General features: G+C 44.7%; 1 protein-coding gene across 1 annotated transcript in view; it reads left to right on the top strand.

Annotated features, from left to right (window-relative positions):
- Nucleotides 1-19,645, top strand: part of mdga2a (MAM domain containing glycosylphosphatidylinositol anchor 2a) — a gene marked incomplete at its 3' end in the record, with an annotated part of 137,078 nt that overhangs the window by 81,147 nt on the left and 36,286 nt on the right. Inside the window, exon 9 of the mRNA XM_080850690.1 lies at nucleotides 13,825-14,094. Within this exon, the coding sequence (XP_080706816.1) occupies nucleotides 13,825-14,094 (270 nt within the window). The remainder of the gene's footprint in view (nucleotides 1-13,824; nucleotides 14,095-19,645) is intronic.

The following is a 19,645-nucleotide window of genomic DNA, read 5'->3' as shown; positions in this document are numbered from 1 at the left end:
CTGGTGCTCATGTCACTCTGAACGGGGCCTATACCAGTACCTGGACCTGCCGGAGCAGTACTGATAGACCTGGGCCCTGGCAAGACATCCTACAAAAACAAAATAAACCCAGATGTCAGGAACACACACACATGTTCCCTCTGGGTTGCACTGTCCTAGTGTACATGATGCAGTATACATGCTGTATACTATATACTGTATACTATTACTATTACCGTACTTGCTATTACTGCATCAGGAAGTTTCAGCATGGCAGTGCACTAAAAGAAAAAAGCCTGTAGAGCACTCCTATGCTTTAAAGTCTTCATTTTTATAATATAAGTATACCATTCACAATATGGTACAGCATATACATGCCAAATCCTGTCAATCTATATTGAAAGACCAAACAAAAACACCCAAGCACACATTTAGGGCAGAAATGACAGTCCATTTGCTGTATCTATTCAAAAACATAAAAAAAACTTGTAGGCATCTAAAATCTGGTCCCAAAAATACACTCCAGTTTGAGGCATTAGAAATCTAGGAACTGAACCCAGAGAAGAGTTATCTAAGCCAGCTGGTACTGGAGCTCACTTACACACACGCAAATACACAACACGCTCAGACCAGTGCTGCTTCCAAAACTGCCAATTTGTGTCAATACAATCATCAAACAAGCAAAATAAGACTATTTGGAACATGGGAGAAGCTAAACTACCAGTCAAAGTAGAATGAACTTCTATCTGACCCTAAAAATCGTGTATGAATTGGCAAAGTACCATTCCTGACCATGTACAGGCCCACAACCTTGCAGTAGAAACAGACAGAACAACACAAAAGGCTGGCTGCCCAAAGAGAGAACATTTCATCACTGCCAGACAGGCTAGGTTGAGACAGAGAAGCATTTTCTTCTTCAGAGTAAGAAATATACCGAAATACAACAACCCTCTGCTTTAAAACTTGGAACCAGCCACCAACGTTTTTTTACGTCCTTGACAAAAATGATCAAATAGCTATCTTCCAGAAAGAGGGACCTTCAGATGCTTTGGCAGCGAAATAGATCTCGTTATGTCATTACTTTTATGACACTACATTTAAATACACTTGTATGAATCGTTTTTTATATATATTGTATTGTTTTTTCCTGTAATACCTTTGTACCTCTGTATGAAGATTTAAGTCTATGTAAGTCTACACTGACAGAATATTAATAAGCACGCTAAAGTTGAAGAAGGGACCGGAGGCAGAGTCAGGTTTCTGGAGGTTTAATTCAGCGTGGAGTCCTCCTCTCAGCTGCTGCTCAGAGAAAGGCCTACCTGATAGCAGAATGCAATGGCATTTATACATTCAGTCAGGTTACAGTACAGAAGGAGGGGGGAGGGCCACACCCTTTAGGTGAGAGGAGGGGGGGATACAGTGAGAGGTTCACCTATGGGGGGGAGGGGGTTGATGCCAGGACACAAAGGACTCTAGCAGGAAGAGGGGGAGGGGGGGTCACATGTCAATTGCTTAGAGAGACAGACAACACATTCAGACATTTAGATTTAATTTTTATTGTATATTTTATGACTGCCTGGCAATACAAATGCCTTATTTGTCATGCCAATAAAGCACTTTAAATGAACCACCCACCATCCCCCTGAAAGTCTCCATAGGATCAGTTCAACCACGGCCCAATATCTTACTCTTCCTGGTTTCCCAAATGGCCAGTTTTATTGAGCCCAATCAAGGTTCAATAAACACACCTTCCTCTTTTGCTTGACCTTATACATGAGGCCACTAACAAAAAGGTGATAAAAAACCACTTCCCCTTACTTACCAAGCCAAAGAATGAATAGCTCAAGAAGCCCCCCACAGAGAGACAGACAGAGAGAGAGAGAGAGAGAGAGAGAGAGAGAGAGAGAGAGAGAGAGCGAGAGAGAGAGAGAGAGAGAGAGAGAGAGAGAGAGAGAGATAGGGATAGGGACCTTCAAGGCTGGTTTAAGTTTTCAGAATTGTCAGTTAAACTTGTTATTCAGAGGATGTTAGGTGGATCCATCCCTGTCTCAGTCTTTGTTCGTGTGTGTGTGTGTGTGTGTGTGTGTGTGTGTGTGTGTGTGTGTGTGTGTGTGTGTGTGTGTGAGTGTGTGAGTGTGTGTGTGTGAGTGTGTGTGTGTGTGTGTGTGTGTGTGTGTGTGTGTGTGTTGTGTGTGTGTGTGTGTGTGAGTGTGTATCTGTTTCGGCGTGTGGTTGTGTGTGGATGTACGTATGTTTGTGTCTGTTTCTCTGGCTGTGTGCCTACTTGTGTCTGTGTGTGTGTGTGTTAGAGTGCATGTGTCTGTGCAAGATGTTGCACGACTCAGAGCAGTATTTTGCAAGTCAGTACAACTGATGTCACCCCAGTGGTCCTTCAATACACTCTCAAGACCTAGAGAGAGAGAGAGAGAAAACAGATTGAAAGAAAAGGACTCAAGGCAGCTTGTTGCCAGAGAAAAATATAAGCCCAATAGAAAAATTAAAGGTATTCACCACAAAAAGATGGCAGCAGAGAGACAGACAGACAGACAGAGACACACACACACACACACACACACACACACACACACACACACACACACACACACACACACACACACACACACACACACACACATGGGCCACATGGGTTTCTGGCGTAGGGGTACAGGGGACACACCTGATGTCCCTTGTCCACACCCACCCCACCCTTTCCCTGTCACTGCTGTGATTGGCTCAGTCTGCCCAATGACTTAAAGAACAGACCGATTAGAAGCCATCTGGATGTTTCCACAGTCTGTCTGTTCCGTTGTTGCTACGGAAATAGCAGAATAAAGTATCAGAAAACCGTCGGCGTGGAGTGTGGGGTGCTCTGATCTTACACAGACACCCCCCACCACTAACAACAACAACACCATCACCAATCCCAACCGTACCACCACCCCCTCCTGTCGCATTGAACGTGGAGTTGTGTTTTTTTGAACAAAGCACCACACAGTACAGTAGACGGAACCACAGGACGCCGTGACCAAACGCTCGAGAGTGTGTTTGATTTACCATTCCGCGCTAGCGTAGCGCTAACAGCTCGCAGACTGCAAATGAGATGTTTGCTCTCTCTCTCTCTCTCTCTCTCTCTCTCTCTCTCTCTCTCGCGCTCTCTTCCTCTTCTTTTTTTCCCAAACTGGAACAGCCGAAGCAGAGCATTTGTCAACATTATTTTCCAGGCTGAAGAAACCCCACAGACTTAAGGCTCTAAGATTTATGTTTATTTTAGCGGCCCAGCTAAGAGGGCCTCAATAGCGGTTTCTGGACGGTTGGTCGTGATTCACTTCTCTCATTATGTCTCTCGCCACCAGCTCAAGGTCACCCTGAGCGGAGGACTTTTTCCTTTCTTCTCTCGCCTGTCTTCTCTATCTGTTTCAATGTGCCGCTTTGCCTCTCTCTCTCTATCTCTCTCTCTCTCTCTCTCTATCTCTCTCTCTCTCTCTCTCACTCTCTTTCTTTCTCTCCGGACTCCAGTCACTTGAGGTAATGGTGAATTGGACAAAGCAGGGCCCCCTGGAATGGTGCATTTAAGTCATACAATATTCATTAGCACATTTCCCTTAACATGGTGAACGTGGGCCAAGGTTTTCGAGAGCAGTAGGCACTGGTGCAGAAGCACACTGATCAGGGAATACTTATCATTAAAGCATTCCTCGATGTCATAAATATGCCATTTCGTTTTTTTCTTCACCAAAAGAGAAAAAAACAGAAACTGTCCTTGTGCCTCCATACCCCAGATCTGTCGATACTTTATAAATATGTACAGCTTGCACAGGCTTAAGCTTTAATACCATAATCCCATACTCTTCTGTCATGAAGCACGTTATCTAACATGTATATGTAGCCCCCCCACCCCATTAATGTCTTCCTGTGCCTCTGGTCTCCAGGCAATATATGTGTGTCTCTATAGAGAATAGAATTGGAGCTAGCTGCTGAGGGGATTTTTTTTCTTCTATCGCCCACCACATATATCCCCTCCTATTATTTCCATAGACCCAGTAATAGGATGACTGGAGGCAGAGAGAGGGCTGACCATGCCAGAGACGTTTGCAGAGTAAGAGAAGGTCCAGCATCCCTCGGCTGCTTGTATGTGTGTGTGTGTGTGTGTGTGTGTGTGTGTGTGTGTGTGTGTGTGTGTGTGTGTGTGTGTGTGTGTGTGTGTGTGTGTGTGTGAAAAACTCAGGCTGTAATGAGTCACCGCCAACACTACCCCCCCCCCCCACACACACACAGACACCCCTCCACCACCCCCCTCCCTCCCTCGATGTAGCCTCACACTTATGTCATCCTTCCTCTCTTATGTCACAAAACTCCCTCTTCCTTTTCAGCCTCTGCCTCCGTTTCACTCCTACTCATATCCCCTGCTCCAGAGACCGTGATTGCAGTGACGTGTGTGTGTGCGTGTATGTCTCTGTGTTGTGTGTGTTGTGTGTGTGTGTGTGTGTGTGTGTAGGGGGGAAGCAGGGCTGCGATGATGAGGGTTTGGTGGTAATCCCGAGCACTGCAGTCTCTGCACGCTGAAGGGCCAGGCTCAGATGGATGCCACTGGATAATGTGTGCTGATATCTGTGACAGCTGAACAGGGCTGTGCAGGAGGCAGGGAGAGATAGAGAGAGAGAGAGAAAGAGAGGGTGAGAGGGAGGGTAGGGGTAGAGGAAGAGATGGACAGAGAAGGAGAGAGAGAGAAGGAGTGCAAGAGGCGGAAAGGAATAGAGAGAAGAGAAGGAGAGTGGGGGGAGAGTGAGTGGAAGAGAGGTGGAGGTAGAGGAAATGAGAGGCTGACAGGAAAAAGGGGGGAGGAAAAGAGGGGGATGTGAACAAGAGTGAGGCTGAGGCAGGAGAGAGAGAGAGAGAGAGAGAGAGAAAGCTGGGAGGATGTTTTCACCTAGTAGAGTGAGAGAGAGAGATTGCCCTGGATTTTTTCCCAGAGCAGAAAGGCTTTAGAAAGGCATTGCCCTGTTATATTGGTAATGTAATGAAAACAGCAGTGTTCCACAACAACCCCCCTCATCCTATTCACACACACACACACACACACACACACACACACACACACACACACACACACACACACACACACACACACACACACACACACACACACACACACACACACACACACACACACACACACACACACTCAAAGTTTACTGTGAGCACTGATCTAAGTGCTTGTGGGCCTTGTGTTAACTACCCTCACTGTTTAGTGCACAACTAAGTGCACCCATACTCATTACGAAGTTCTCTTTTCACAGACTTTACGACTCTGGACAAGGCCCCCCCCACACACACACACACACACACACGCACACACACAGACACACCTTTGCGATTGCTGTTTCATGCAGGCAGGAAGAACCAGCACAAAGCTCCCAGATTTGTCCGTTATCCCAGCATTCCTGCTCTCCCTGTTTAAGCGGCGCTTTTCTCGAGCCCCGATGTTGTTTGTCTTCTGTTGTGTCGGCCAGGGCCACTGAGTCACAGAACAGCTCAAAGGATCGCTCCGATGCCTTGACCCCCCCAAGAACTTTTCTTGTCGGTTCAGGTTTCAACCGTAGAAGTGTCTGTTGTGCGCAAAACTAACAGATTAACCTGAAGAATGTTAAGGCGGGGGCTCATCCCGAATTGTTATGGTGTCTAGATCCTAAACCTCCAAATCTATTTGACCACTATCTATTTCCACTTAGTTCAAATACACACTACAGCAAAGCAGACATCTCCCACCGCAGCAGTCAAAACTGTTTCTTTATATAGATTTACGTACAGACATTTCCCAGTAGTATAACATATTTAGCTCAGTCCAGCTCTACTGTTGTAGCAGAGGACAACTGATCTTCACAAGGTAGTGAATTGAAATGCAAATAAATGATATAATATATTATTAGAGATACACACAAAGCTGGTTTAACACAACAACACGTGAGAGACTAATTACTTAACATACATAACATTTACATGAGTGCATGAGTACATGAAAATAAAAATACTATGACAACTGTCATCCGAATAGACAATTCATGTTTAATTAACCTATGACCATAACATGAAAGAACATAACACCCTGCTAAACACTGTGATGTTATCAAGCATATTAAGCCAAACAAGGATGAAATAAATGAACACGTCCTCAATTAACTAGTAGCGGCTATCTTGATGCAAACTGATTATGACAGAGAAACAGATAACGAACTTGCCGGGCACAGATCGAGAGAGACTTAATTGAGAGCTCTCAGGTAATTCACTTGAACCCAATTAAGCGCCGGCCTCCCGTAGAGTGTCCACGCTGCAGTCCTGTCGTGCCCCGGCGCTCCCTCAACTTGCCGAGGGTTAATTGCATTCATTGGCCAGGCGTGTCTCGGCAAAGTCCTGGGCAGCACGGCGATTAAACGGCACGACCGTCGGACGGGGTTCAAGTGCCACGACGGTGGCGTCCCAGGTGGTCATCGCCACGGCGACCAGGCGCAGACAAAAGGGATTTCAGCTTCATCAGACATGCCGGGTAGAAGTGTGTGTGGGGGGGGGTGGTGGAAGCGTCAGACTGCAAAGGTCAATTGGCACACTTGTCACTTTTTCACCTGCGTTTGAAAGCTTTGCAGGGGTGAGAAAAGGCGAGCAAGGGAGGGAGGAAGGCAGAGAAAGAACGAGAGAAAGAGCAAGAGAATAAGGGTAGAGAGTCACTTGATCATGTATTGTCATTTTGCTCTGGAGCACTGCTCTCTATGTTCTGACACAGCTCTCTCTCTCTCTCTCTCTTGCTCTTCCTCTCTCTCTCTGTCTCTCTCTCTCACACATACACACAAATTCTGTCTCTCTTACTCTCTCTTTTTCGCTCGCTGTCTCTGTCTCTCTCTCTCTCGCTTGTTCACTCTCTTCTACTCTTCTACTCTACTCTCCCTGTCTTGATCTCCAGTTAGAAGATTCTGTCTCATTACAGTGTGACATTTCTTTTAACACCGTAGCTGATGTCCTTAGCACAGCACCAAACGATTGCGGCCGGATGTCTCTGAAAAGGTTCTATTCAGGGGAAAAAGGTGTCCGTAAACTACCCCCCTCCCCTTTCTTGAATCAGTTTGGGCCGACATGATCCCTTATGTTGGAAATATCAGGAGGGCAAAATAAGGTGACGGTAAGAGCCAGTTTTCTGACATGCCATCTGTTCTGAGGAATATCCTTCTCTAATCCCTGTCATATCTTACTAGAATGATAGGACATAAGGTCATATCTTCAGGAACATAACTAGCTATGCTTTGGCCAAGCTAAGCTAATGCTCAGCTGGTGTTGAGTCAGTAGGTTAATGCTAGTGGATGATGCAATGGACGTGAGAATAGACAAGGGAGGGTGTCTTATCAGCACCACCGTCCATCTTGGATTTAAGATCAGAGGAATTCTTCAACAACTTTCTCCAGAAAGCCATGATATCATACCTCACAATTTGCGAGCCTGCAGCGATTGATAATGCCCCTCCCCTTACAGTACAGAAACGAATACAGTCATGCTTAGAAGCATGATTTCTCCAAAGACGTCAGGCTTCTGCTCTGTCGTCTTTTCTGAGGCCAGGACAGATAGGAAGTTGGAAAGGGGGGATGAAAAGGACTTGGCTAGCAGAGATTAATCTATTCTCCTTTGGAAAAAGCTGGCAATTATTATCAGTTGTAGAGCGCCATTCAGTTGAACTCTTTCTCTCTTGGTAATAAGTAATTACTTCTCGAAAAACCACGATCGAAGGCATAGTGATGTAAGCTGCATGACTATGACACCATAGGTTTTAATGAGCGTTTGAAACTGGGCTCATTTTTAGTGGAGACGAAAGGGTTTTTGGAGAGCATACGGAAACGAGGCGAGATTAAAGCAAGATGAGAGACAGTGAGACAGAAAGAGAGAGAGAGAGAAAGAGTGAGTGAAAGAGAGTGAGACAGAACAGAAAGAGAGAGGAAGACAGAGCAAAGGAGACAGAGTGACAGAGGATGAGAGGCTAACAAGGGCCTCTCATCGTGAGGTGATACATTTGGTGTTCTGATTAACGGAGGAGGACTAGGCAGGATGATGGGTATTGAAGACCGCTCCTCTGGTGAAGACGAGGGGTTTTGACTGCTACTGACACAATGCCAGTGTTTAATTTGGGCTGTTCACTAAGCATGGCATTCAAAGCTGGCTGCCAGCCTAATTAGCAGAGAGCTAATTTATTCCCACTAGTATTCATTTATGGAAAAGAAGAATTCTTTCATTACACACATATACACACATATACGAACACACACACACACACACACACACACACACACACACACACACACACACACACACACACACACACACACACACACACACACAAACACACACACACACACACGTGAAGTGCCATCACCCATTCATGCACTGCACGTAACTGAGCGGAGCTCTCGGTGTTGGGGCCTAGCAAACTACTACCATGTGTGTTTAGATTTTTCTCGCCTTTTTTTTCCTTCTCTCTCTCTCTCTTCCTCTGTTTCTCTCTCTCTCTCTGTTTCTCTCACTTCTCGCTCTCTCATTCTGTCTCTCTTCCTATGTAGCATGGTCTACACTCTGTCCCCCTTAGTGTACGAATGCCTTTTATTATCTGCTTTGACACCCTGCTATTACACGCAAACCCCGTCCACAGTTTGTCATTTTGTTTTTGCGCTCGCTCGGATGACACTCTCCGAGTTAACGCGCCAGGCTAAGCAAACACACGCGGTGCCTTCTCAACATCCTCTCCGACACGTCTACACTCTCCCAGCGTCCCACCACCCCCGCCCACCCCCACCCACCCAACACTGCTTGCTGCCCCTGGTGTAATTGAGGCATTTTGTGCTACAGGAGTGGTAAATAACGCAAGTGCTTTGTACTTTCGCACGGGGGCCCCACCCCTTCCAGGCAGAGGCAGAGACGTATGAAAAATGCATATGCCCCCCCACCACGTCCGTGCTCATCCAGTCGGGGTTGATGAAATTCTGTGTAACCTCTCAACACACACACACACACACACACACACACACACACACACACACACACACACACACACACACACATACAAACATACATGCTAATCCTGAACACACACACAAAGGTGTTTCAACCAACAACCCCCCACCTCTCCTCCCCCCGGCCCCCACCTCACTACACGGTTAAATGTCAGACACCGAGGGGGCCTCCCATCTGACAGCAATGGATAATTGTGGTTATTACGGCTGTCTTTGTGCCGATGTGCAGTCAAACTCTTGAGTTACTTTTATACTCGTTTTGCTTTTTGTCACTTTTTTTTGTCACTCTCCCTGTCCACTCAGACTGTGACTGATTGTGGATTTCGTTGGGGGAAAGAAGAAGGGGGATTTCTGTACACAGCTGAGTGCTTTAAGCAAAGCTCTCAGCATGAAATAAGCATGAGCCATCTTTATAGTTTGTCTGTCTTTTCTTCTTTCTCGGTCTCTTTCTTTCAGTCTCTCTTTCATTCTCTCTCTTTCAATTTCCACTGTTTCTCTTTTTTTTGTCTTATGTGGTGGAGTGGTGCTCCTGTTGTTCTCCAGAGAAGGGTAATATTCAGAGAGATATGGTAAGATAGGTTTTAGGGAAGAGGGCCAGATTGTTTTTGAGCGGGGCAAACCTCGCTCTCCTGCTGAGTCCAGATTGGTGCAGATGAATCCTCTGTGCAGATAGAGCAAGATTCTAACAACCCTGTCCACGATTGCACACACAGATGTACAATGGAAGACACACACACACACACACACACACACACACACACACACACACACACACACACCCTCATCTCAAGTCTATAACATCCTCATTCAGCCACCAAATACTCCACTTCTGATTCGTTCAATTTTGGAGAGCGATCCGTGAAATTTAGAATGACAATATGTGGCATGGCATGCCTCATTGGCTGTGGAAATTCAATCTTGACACGAACTGCACCACGGTCGGGAGAACACGTTGTTCAGGATTCACTATGTATCCCATTCAGATCATCGGTTTAATGATGTTTGTTATTGGAAAGCGGGGAGGGGTGGAAAAAAAGTTGTTCGGTGGAGTCACGCGCACATGGTATTGGGCCTCTGAGGAAACTGTTTTCACAGGGAAAGTAAACTAGCCTGCTGATACAGCAGATGCTATCAATCTATCAGTCTCTGCAGCAAGAGCTGACACAACTCTACCAGGCTCTCACTCGCTCTCCCTCTCCCTTTCTCATCCTTCGCATATCATATCACATCAATATTGAAAAGAGAAAAAGTGATGAGAACGGTTTTGGACAAATCATCTACTCCGAGCTTCGAAACTTTGATCAGTTGGGACACATGGCAAATATGCCAAAGTATTAGTCAGTGTATTTGTCCCCCCCACCCAAACCAAAAACATAATCCCATAATAATCTCATTCTGAGAGGAAGAAAGGGAAAATGCTACTGCTCTATTAGATTCCAAGCATAACATTTACAAAGGCCTTTTCAAATGGCATAAAGCCTAGTTCAGCACAGTGGAAAGTTCTGCCCCGCTACAGCAAATCACTAATGGTTGCCGAGACAACCATCCCATGATTAATGACCATAATAGCCAGGGCAGATTTATAATTTATAGCCAATTTACACAGGTGCATCAGTGTTACAGTAAATTGACTGACTGACATATTTTTTTGCTGGGCTGTTAATGTAATGTTGCATTTGATCATTTGATGATTAATGGGTGAAAGTCATTATAGTTTGTCATAGTTTTTTGATAGAAGCTGATACTTTCAGAAATTCTGTTTTGTTGGTCTGAAGGGCTTAAGCTATCGCCCCTGGCTAACGAGAGATATTTCTTGTGTGGGCTCAAATGTGAAACACTAAATGTAATTAGTCAAAGCCTCACATACTGGTTTCTAAGAGGAGTAGTCCTAATATAATACCAGTTTGACCTATTAGTTCATAGTCACTGAGATTACACTCTTCCACAGAGGACCCTTTATCCAGGAACAGTGGTCTTCGTCTCGTCTCGACTACAGAATCAGGGGAAGAAGGAAGCTTCAGAGCCTGGCAGAGGTTTTTCGTAACCGCGCAGACGGCCGAGAAAATCGTATCCCTCCGAGTAGCACTGTATTCACAAGTGTGTGTGGCGTGGTGTGGTGTGTGGAGCTGTCCGCTATGGCTGAGCTGAGAGAGTAATGAGGGGTAATGTTGCGTGGCTGCACCCAGCGAGCGCCGTCCTCTCTCCCCTTCCACCGGCTCTGCAGAGGCCCCAGTGGAGCCCACGCTTCAGCAGTGTGTGCCGCCGCCACTGACACCTCCACCGAGGGCGCTGCAACACTGGCCCCAACATTTCAACAAGTTTTGGAGACTTCTCTGTCTCTGTGACTCTCTCTTTATCTCTCTATCTATCTATCTCTATATCCATCTTACTTTCTTTCTTTCTTTAATTGGTGATATGTGTTCTCATACCCTTGGTATTGCTGTAGTTGGGGTGGGGGGCATTGTAGTAGCCTTTTTAAGGTGTCCTTGATCCATGTTATGGTTCAATAAAGGGGTTTTAAAAGGTTTTTTTCTTTCTTTCTTCATTAAACCTGAGTGTGTTACAGTGATAGCAGTTTTGGAGGTGGGCCACTCCTTAAACAGCTGTGGTCTGTCGAGGTCACTGGTGTGACCTTCTGAAGGCATGTTATATAGCAATGACTGGGTCTGGTTTTGAACACTTAGAACATTGTTTACTGTAGTACATGACACAAAACAAACAAACCAACATTCGCATCAGCCGTTGACCTAAACCTTGCTCATCTTTGTTGTTACTGCTTCAACCGCTTTATCCTGATAATGTAAACACATAAACAAAGAACATGTTTCTATTTCATACAGAGCTGAGACATGAATACCACATGCAGAGTATACTTTTGGACCCTCAATTACTTTACAGATGTTAATGGCCTAGTTAGGATTACTTATAGATAATGTATGCATTTACATTTACTCATGTTAAATAATGCATTAAATAATGTAGGCCATGGGATTCCCGATGTGAAGTGTTTCCTTGCGCTTAAAGAATTTGACACCAAATTAAATAATTTTTGCATTTGTGTTTGGTATCAGGATTCTTTGCCGGAGTCCCCGAAGCTCATTTTATCTTAGCATTGCAGACATTAATATAGCTCCTAAATGAAGCTAAAAGCTTGAGCACCCAAATAAGACCACTGCGGCACAGGGACTGTGGTGGCTCGCCGTAAGAACCTGGTGTCACAGAGAGCATTAAGAGCCTCGTAGGGTATGCCTTGACTCAAATTGGCTTTGAAGAAGGATTGCTCCTTCAGGAATACAAAGAAGTTCAGTATGCCAAGCCTCTTTGATTAGCTGAAACGCACAAAAACCTGAGCATAAAAGCTGATTCCAGTGAATAAAGGGCAGAGACAAAGGAACATTAGCGGTATTAGAACAGCACGCAAGCAGTGTTTCTTCACAGTTTTGTTTATATTATTATTTTTATGATCAGTTGTCGGCAGTCAGACTTGATTGCTTGTTCCTTCTTGATCTCGCAGCCAGGGGCGTCTCTCAGTGCTCCAATGACTGGAGTTTTCTTGATCTGTAGATTGCCAAAATATGTTGTGATAAGCGCCCAATGGGGCTGCAAGTTATATCCCCCCATCTCTCTCTCTCTCTCTCTTTCTGTTTCTCTCTCCAATTCTCTCTCTCTCTTTTTTTGTCCCCCTCCGCTGTGGTTTCATATTTAATGAGAGATCTGAAAGATTCATGTCCTCCTGCTATTTCACCAATTTTGGTTATGTATTTATTTAACTGCCAGCACTTTTTGATAACAGCTCCTTTGCCAGTCTGTTAAACTGTGTGAGTATAATTTGATGAACAGTGTAGCAAGCTGACAAAGGATGCATTTTGGCATCAAAGCAGTAGTGCCGGAAGAAAAAACTGCAAGATAAAATGTTTACTTGAAGTACTTTAATTTTGTTATTACTGATAGTAATTCATTTTCTACTATATATTGGAAGACTCAGGCGTGGGTTTGTCAGTCATGTCCAGGTTTAATCTTGAAACAATTGTGGCCACACATTGTTGAGACAGAGGCTGAACAATCCACACTGCTTGTCAGCGTTTCACCTCAGCATAATCTGCCTACTCCTTGTGAGAGAGTGAGCTATATACACTTATATTAAGGGGTGTTACCATCTATTCAAATAGGCCGTTGGGACAAGGCCCTTTTGTCTCAACCTGGAGGGGGAGGGGGAGAGCAATCTTCACCTTCCCACCATGTCAAACCAGAGAGTCCTTACCCAGGAATGCTTGCATGCTGATAAAAGTAACATTTATACTAGGTATAAATAAGATGGAATTATTGACTATGGCATATATTTATAAACTATGAATATCAAAAAACTGGTCCCTTCATTACCCATGACACATTAAGGTCTTTCATGGATGCTGTGTCTTTAAAAAGTGCTTTCTTGAACTATTGATTATTGTTATGAACCCTTTAGCAAAAGTTGTGTACTGTGTTTATTCAGTGGGAAATGTTAACAGAAAGTGTGATTGGCCAGAGGTGAAGGTGCAGTGGATAGATGTGGATGTCCTCTCTACAACCCTCTCATGAAGTTTTTGACATCAATATGCTTTCAGCGTGACACCAAAAAAGTGCGGCACTTTTAACAAGGGATCTTACCATAAGTCAACAGTCTTCAAGTCAGAGCACCTTTTTCATTCCCTGCCCAACCTCCTTACCCACCGCTTCTTATTGTGACCGTCTCTCCCTCTCTCTCTCTCTCTCTCTCTCTCTCCCTCCCTCTCTCTCTCTCTCTCTCTCTCTCTTCTCCACACAGACCCTCCGGCGGTGGAGCCCATCTACACCGAGATCCGGCAGGGCCTGGGACGGGCCTTCACGCTGACGTGCCGCGTGCTGAGGGCGCACCCTTCCCGCGTGCTCAAATACGAGTGGAAGCTGGGCACGCGCCTGCTCACCGTGGGTGACTTTAATCAGCACGACGACACAGAGTACCACGTGCGCGCGCTCAACCGCGAGGGTTACGGCGAGTACACCTGTGACATCACCAACGAGGCTGGGGCCGGACGTTGCACCTTTCTGGTCACAGGTGAGAGGACTGATCCATCAGGAAACATTCACATTGGCGTGTAGCCCAAAGGATTTTGATTGAGGTTGCTGACATCTGAGCTTGCTATTGGTCCTTTGTCACTAGTTGGTATTAGGTTTTCTTAATGAATGTTAAACTCAGTGATACCAAAGTCATCCAGGTAATCCAGGATGTTAACTACTAATTAATAGTTACTAACTAACTTACTAACAAATTGGTACTAACTAACATGGTGTTGTGTTTCGGTACGATCATGAAGTGAAGACACACCCTTTTTAACATGTTTTTTTCATGACCTCATAACCTCTGCACTAATCTTTTGGCAACCTGTGTTCGTTTAACTGATCGAAACCTATTTGCATTCAGCTTGAGGGGCATCAATATAGTGTTTAACCAACAGGAATGATTGGATTGATTGATGCCACTGAGCGGCCTGCATTGTAGTTCCTGCTGCATTGTCGTTTCCCCACCTCCAGGTTAGTGAACAAGAGAGGGTTTGTCCAACTAGCGGAGGTGTAAGACCTGCTTGGGAATTCAGCATAGCGTGTTAACAACCACTATAGAAGCCCTGAGATTGATCGAGTTGGGTTGCATTCAGCTTGGATGTGAATTTAATGTTGCACAGCACTGTTTTTATTGGGGATCGGTTGGATTTGGCCTCAGGTTTGAATTTGATTTAGCAAGCACTTCTGAATGGACAGAGTTGAGATTTATTCGGTTAAAGTTTTTAGCCACTGCTGAATTTGAGCTTTAAAGTCACACTATGCAACACTTTATGAGGTTTTATAGGCAACTAGTTTTGGTACCTTATCAAATTAATTTTGATAGCATATGGTCATGTGATAGATAAACAGCTGTGTCTTTCCCACTAGCCATCCAGGATATGCTCCACGTAATTCTGTGTTTCCTGGCTGGAACAGCTTGCAAAAATGAAAGAAAAGCTTTCACAGCATTGACAAGGCCAGCTACACTGCCAAAAGACACCAGTTAGTGTGTTGGCAAGCTTCTATCAGTGTCAACTGGGCTGTTGGTGGTGTTTGCAAGGTTTTTGTACACCTTTTAGGTAGTTAGCGTGCTTGTTTTGGAACAGAACTCCTTATTGCTGCTTTAACTCAAAAGATTGAATTGAATTTATTGAGTGGTCTGGATCATAAAGCCACAAGGTAAAAAGCCAAGCTTGATAACCCGACAAGTGTTTTGACGAGGCTTGGCTGAGAAAAATTGAACACTCAGGCTGAACTGCATGGCCACCTCCGGTGTTTCAATCCTGCTGTGTTTGTGGTCAAGAGAGTTCAAGAGAGATCATCACAGCGCTTCCACAATACTGGAATTAGATTTAACTCCAAACTCTCGCTCCGCTGGTGATGTCTTGTTTGTCCAGTTGTTTTCACTACTGTCAGCTGTAAAATGTGTTTCAGTCAAATGGTCAATTTAGAGCAGATGCCTCAAGGAAATATCACAGCCCATGAAAGGTTATGTAAACATGATCGCAATGCTGGAGTATATTATGACATTTTATCCAACCGAGAGTGAAATAATGACGAGAGTCAAAGCTAAATGATTTCACTCGGCCATGAGAATCATCTTCAAATGGCATGCGAATGGTATTTATCATTGGGTCGTGAGTATTGATCATTTGGTTGTGGGTCTTGTAAGGATGCGGTCGCAACGGTATGATTTGTTTGTTTTGACATGCACTCGCGATGTGGAGCAAGTGACTCTGCATGCTGGCTGAGACCTGAGAGATGCGTGCCATGGCATAAAGAGACTACTGCACACAACGTTGAAACATTGTACGCATTGAATACTTTTTCACAAGAAATAATACCTCCACGTTTTGTTGTAATACCAGATGATGCACCACAATGATCAGATTATTTCAGTAGAGAGGTCACATGACTGCTCTGTCTCTGCAGAACAGTTTGGTGCGTTCATGGAAAGTCTGCCTGATGCCGGCAGTTCCAACGGGCGCTTTTTGAGCATTAGTATTCGCAGGCAATACTTTGTATATTATATGCATGGCATACTGTTCAGGGCCTCTGGCATGAATCTCGGCGGGCAGTCCTGGCACGTAACTTCTGACAGACAGCCCAGGATGGATAGGATCTCAGGATTCCGGCGCCATCGTTGACATGTCATAAAGGTCACCGTCAATGCAGTGCACCCAGCCTTCAAGGGATGTGCCTCGAAACCCCGGCAGAGCTGGCAACTCTGTTAGAGCCGTACCCACAGGCACTTTGGAGCAATTTTTTTGATAATGATTAAGGCGACCCATTCAGTAGGTACATTAAGCAAGACAATTGTATCAATTTGATTTGATTTACAAAAAAAAGTGACAGTGGTATGTAGACATACAGACCGCATTAGCAACTTCACAGCCTGCTATCCACGATTTCCTTTCGTTTCAATTCTTGGATGTAGGATTTCCCTCCCTTATACGCTTATACCTTATACGCTTATTAGTCCTATTATGTATGAAAAAAATTGGTTTAACATTTGATTTCCATTTCGCCCCAAATCACCCCAAAATGGGGCGGGCCATTTGAAGCACGACTTTTGCTTGACTGTTTGGACTGATTGGACAATGACATTCAGAGGCAGATGAGACAGTCTAGTCTCTAGTGGTAGAATCTGACAGAAAAAAAAGTAGGCAGTGCGTTGCCCCAATCACCCTTATGGACAAGCCTCCCCTGCTTGGGAGCACTAGCAGGAACCTGTACCTGCTACCTGTATTGTACTTCTTTATTAATTATTGTGTGCATTGTGATTTTTAAAATCCCGCTACAACTTATAATGTATTATATGCTCTTTGTGAACTGTAAAATCAACGCCGTTATTGTTATTCAACAACTTATATAAATACTACATATTTCTTCTTCTCTATACTGATTGTGGAATCAACAGCACAGTGACTAATATGTTTTAATTTGCCATCACTGCTACAGTTTTTCATCTATTATGTGCTCTTTTTCATGTACTCTTGTGAACAGTGTCTTCACTGCTCTTTTTGTTAGACAACTGTTTATTTAATATTTCATATTTTCTTCTCTATACTGAGCTTGCAATCATCTTCACAGTAAATAGGCTATACTTTATTCATTGACAATAGTTCACTTTAGATGAAAGAGACAGGCGCTAAACGACTGAATGTAATTTCGTTTCTCTCTTTTTAAAAGTGCAGTATGGTATTTATTTGTATATCATCCAGAATGTTCTATTGTCTCTCCCTCTGGCTTGAATAATTACCCATGGTCTCGAAGGGCCCGGAGCTCAGATTTCACTCTCGCAAAGTTAAAGAACAGTCCGTGAATGGCAAAAGAATGGGTAATTAATTAGAAGGGTACAACAGCATTTTAATGAATCTGCTTTTGACCCCAGCTGGTCTGCTCCCCTCCTCTCTGTTGTTCTTTGTGCTTCTGATTTCAGATATCACTCTTCATCGTAGCCTTGTTTTTACTCCCCCTTGCCTCAGAATTTTAATTGCACAGTTTTGGTCAAATGCTTCAGGGTGATGTCCTTGTCACTGTCGATAAACACGAGGCTCACGCAAATCTAATTAACTACTTTTCATGCAAGCACAAAAAGCAATTGTTTTGCCCACTGAAAAGATTGAAAACTATCTTGTTTAATATATACATTTGATGGCGGAGAAAGGATGGGCACATTGGTAGCAATTGTAGAAGACCTTGACAGACATATTATGGAAAATGTAGCAAAATGTTTCATCGCTCTGCTGTTTAGCCCATATAGGCCATGTTAGACATGAAATACATTCAGGATTAGTGCTGGTGCTGTCCTGGATTTGCTTTGCAGTTCTGAGTGTGGACATTTTGGAATTGGCTGCCTCTCACCTGTACTGGCAAGGGTTGAAATGCCTTGCCTCGTCACCCGGAACAATTGGCTCAGATCGTCTTTGCAAGAGGCCTCGTCTTTGATATTGTGCCACTTCGTAAGTTGCCTCCGCCGTTTCTTGGCCCCCGGCCTCGTTTGGACGAGTGTCATTTTTGACTTTGGTATTTTTTTTTTAACATTCAGGCCATGAATCACAGATGGTTGATGAGCAATCCATTAGTGAATGGTGAGGAGGAGACGGAGAGTGTGATCTACCTGCTTCAGATGCGTAGGTTATTCTTGGAGATGTTTCGCCACTAATCATATAATTTGCATTGACAACTTCCTCTGCTGCTCAGCAGGCATAAAAGAGGATTATATCACAAACACACATACACACACACACACACACACACACACACAAACACACACACACACACACACACACACACACACACACACACACACACACACACACACACACACACACACACACACACACACACACACACACACACACACACACACACACACACACACACACACACACACACACACACATTGTCCTTTCCCACCAACAGCCCAGGCAACATAAAACTCACCCATCTGAGCAAAAACTGTCCCTTGGTCTCTCAGTCTCTCTCTTCCCTCAGTTTCTCTATATCAATCCCTCTTTCTATCCTATCTGTTTCTCTCTTTCTTCCTTTCCCTCCTCTCTCTCTCTCCTTATTTCTCTCTCTGTCATGGGCCCCAGTAAAACACGTGTAGAGTCATTATTTTTTATGAGTCAGGAGATGGATTACTGGCAGCATGCTCACCAAAACAATCCGGCTCTGAGGCATATTAACTTTTAGATGGCCCAACCATCACCCACCCACACCCACCCACACACACACACACACACCATCACGTGCGAGCGCAGAAGCACTCATAATTAGGCCCAGAGAAGCACAAAAGTCAGAAAACTGTTTTCTGCCGCGTCTAGGCAAGCGTGACGCTTACTTGCGGCAGCCTTTTTTTTGTGGGTGTGTGTGGTTTTTTTGACAGCTTCGTCGGAGATGAAGGTTAAGTCAGGAGTGAATCTCTCGACTGAAGGTGTGTTTGTGTGTGTCGCGTGGAGTGAACCTCTCAACTGGAGACGTGCGCGCATTTGTGTGGGTGTGTGTGTGTCGAGTGGCCCCAGTGACGCCTGGTTGCGCCTGTGACTGTGCTGACTGCCTGTTAGGGTGACAGCTGGACTTTGAGATGAAATATTCATGTGTGTGTGTGTGTGTGTGTGTGTGTGTGTGTGTGTGTGTGTGTGTGTGTGTGTTAGTGTGTGTGTATATGTGTGTGTGTGTGTGTGTGTGTGTGTGCGCGTGCGCGTGTGTGTGTGTGTGTGTGTGTGTGTGTGTGTGTGTGTTGATTCAGTCTGAGGCAGGATGGACGCTCTGGTGTTGGCAGCTGTGTTGTTTGATGATGGACAGTGTGAGCCTGCGTCAGCTGATGAAGTTCTGCTCAGAATCATGCAATCACTCCCGCACACAGATGTGTACACTTACCCACACAACTCACACACACAACTCACACACACACACACAAACACACACACACAGACACACACACACACACACACACACACACACACACACACTAGCACATGCAGATACATACAAACCAAAATGCTTACATCTAGGCATGTGTCAGACATGACAGGCATCGTGAAGCTCTGTCAGGCTTA

Source organism: Sprattus sprattus (assembly GCF_963457725.1).
Source record: "Sprattus sprattus genome assembly, chromosome: 13".
In the NCBI taxonomy this organism is placed as follows: domain Eukaryota; kingdom Metazoa; phylum Chordata; class Actinopteri; order Clupeiformes; family Clupeidae; genus Sprattus; species Sprattus sprattus.
The sequence above is the reverse complement of the archived record's forward strand: the minus strand, read 5'-3'. Positions and strand labels throughout refer to the sequence as shown.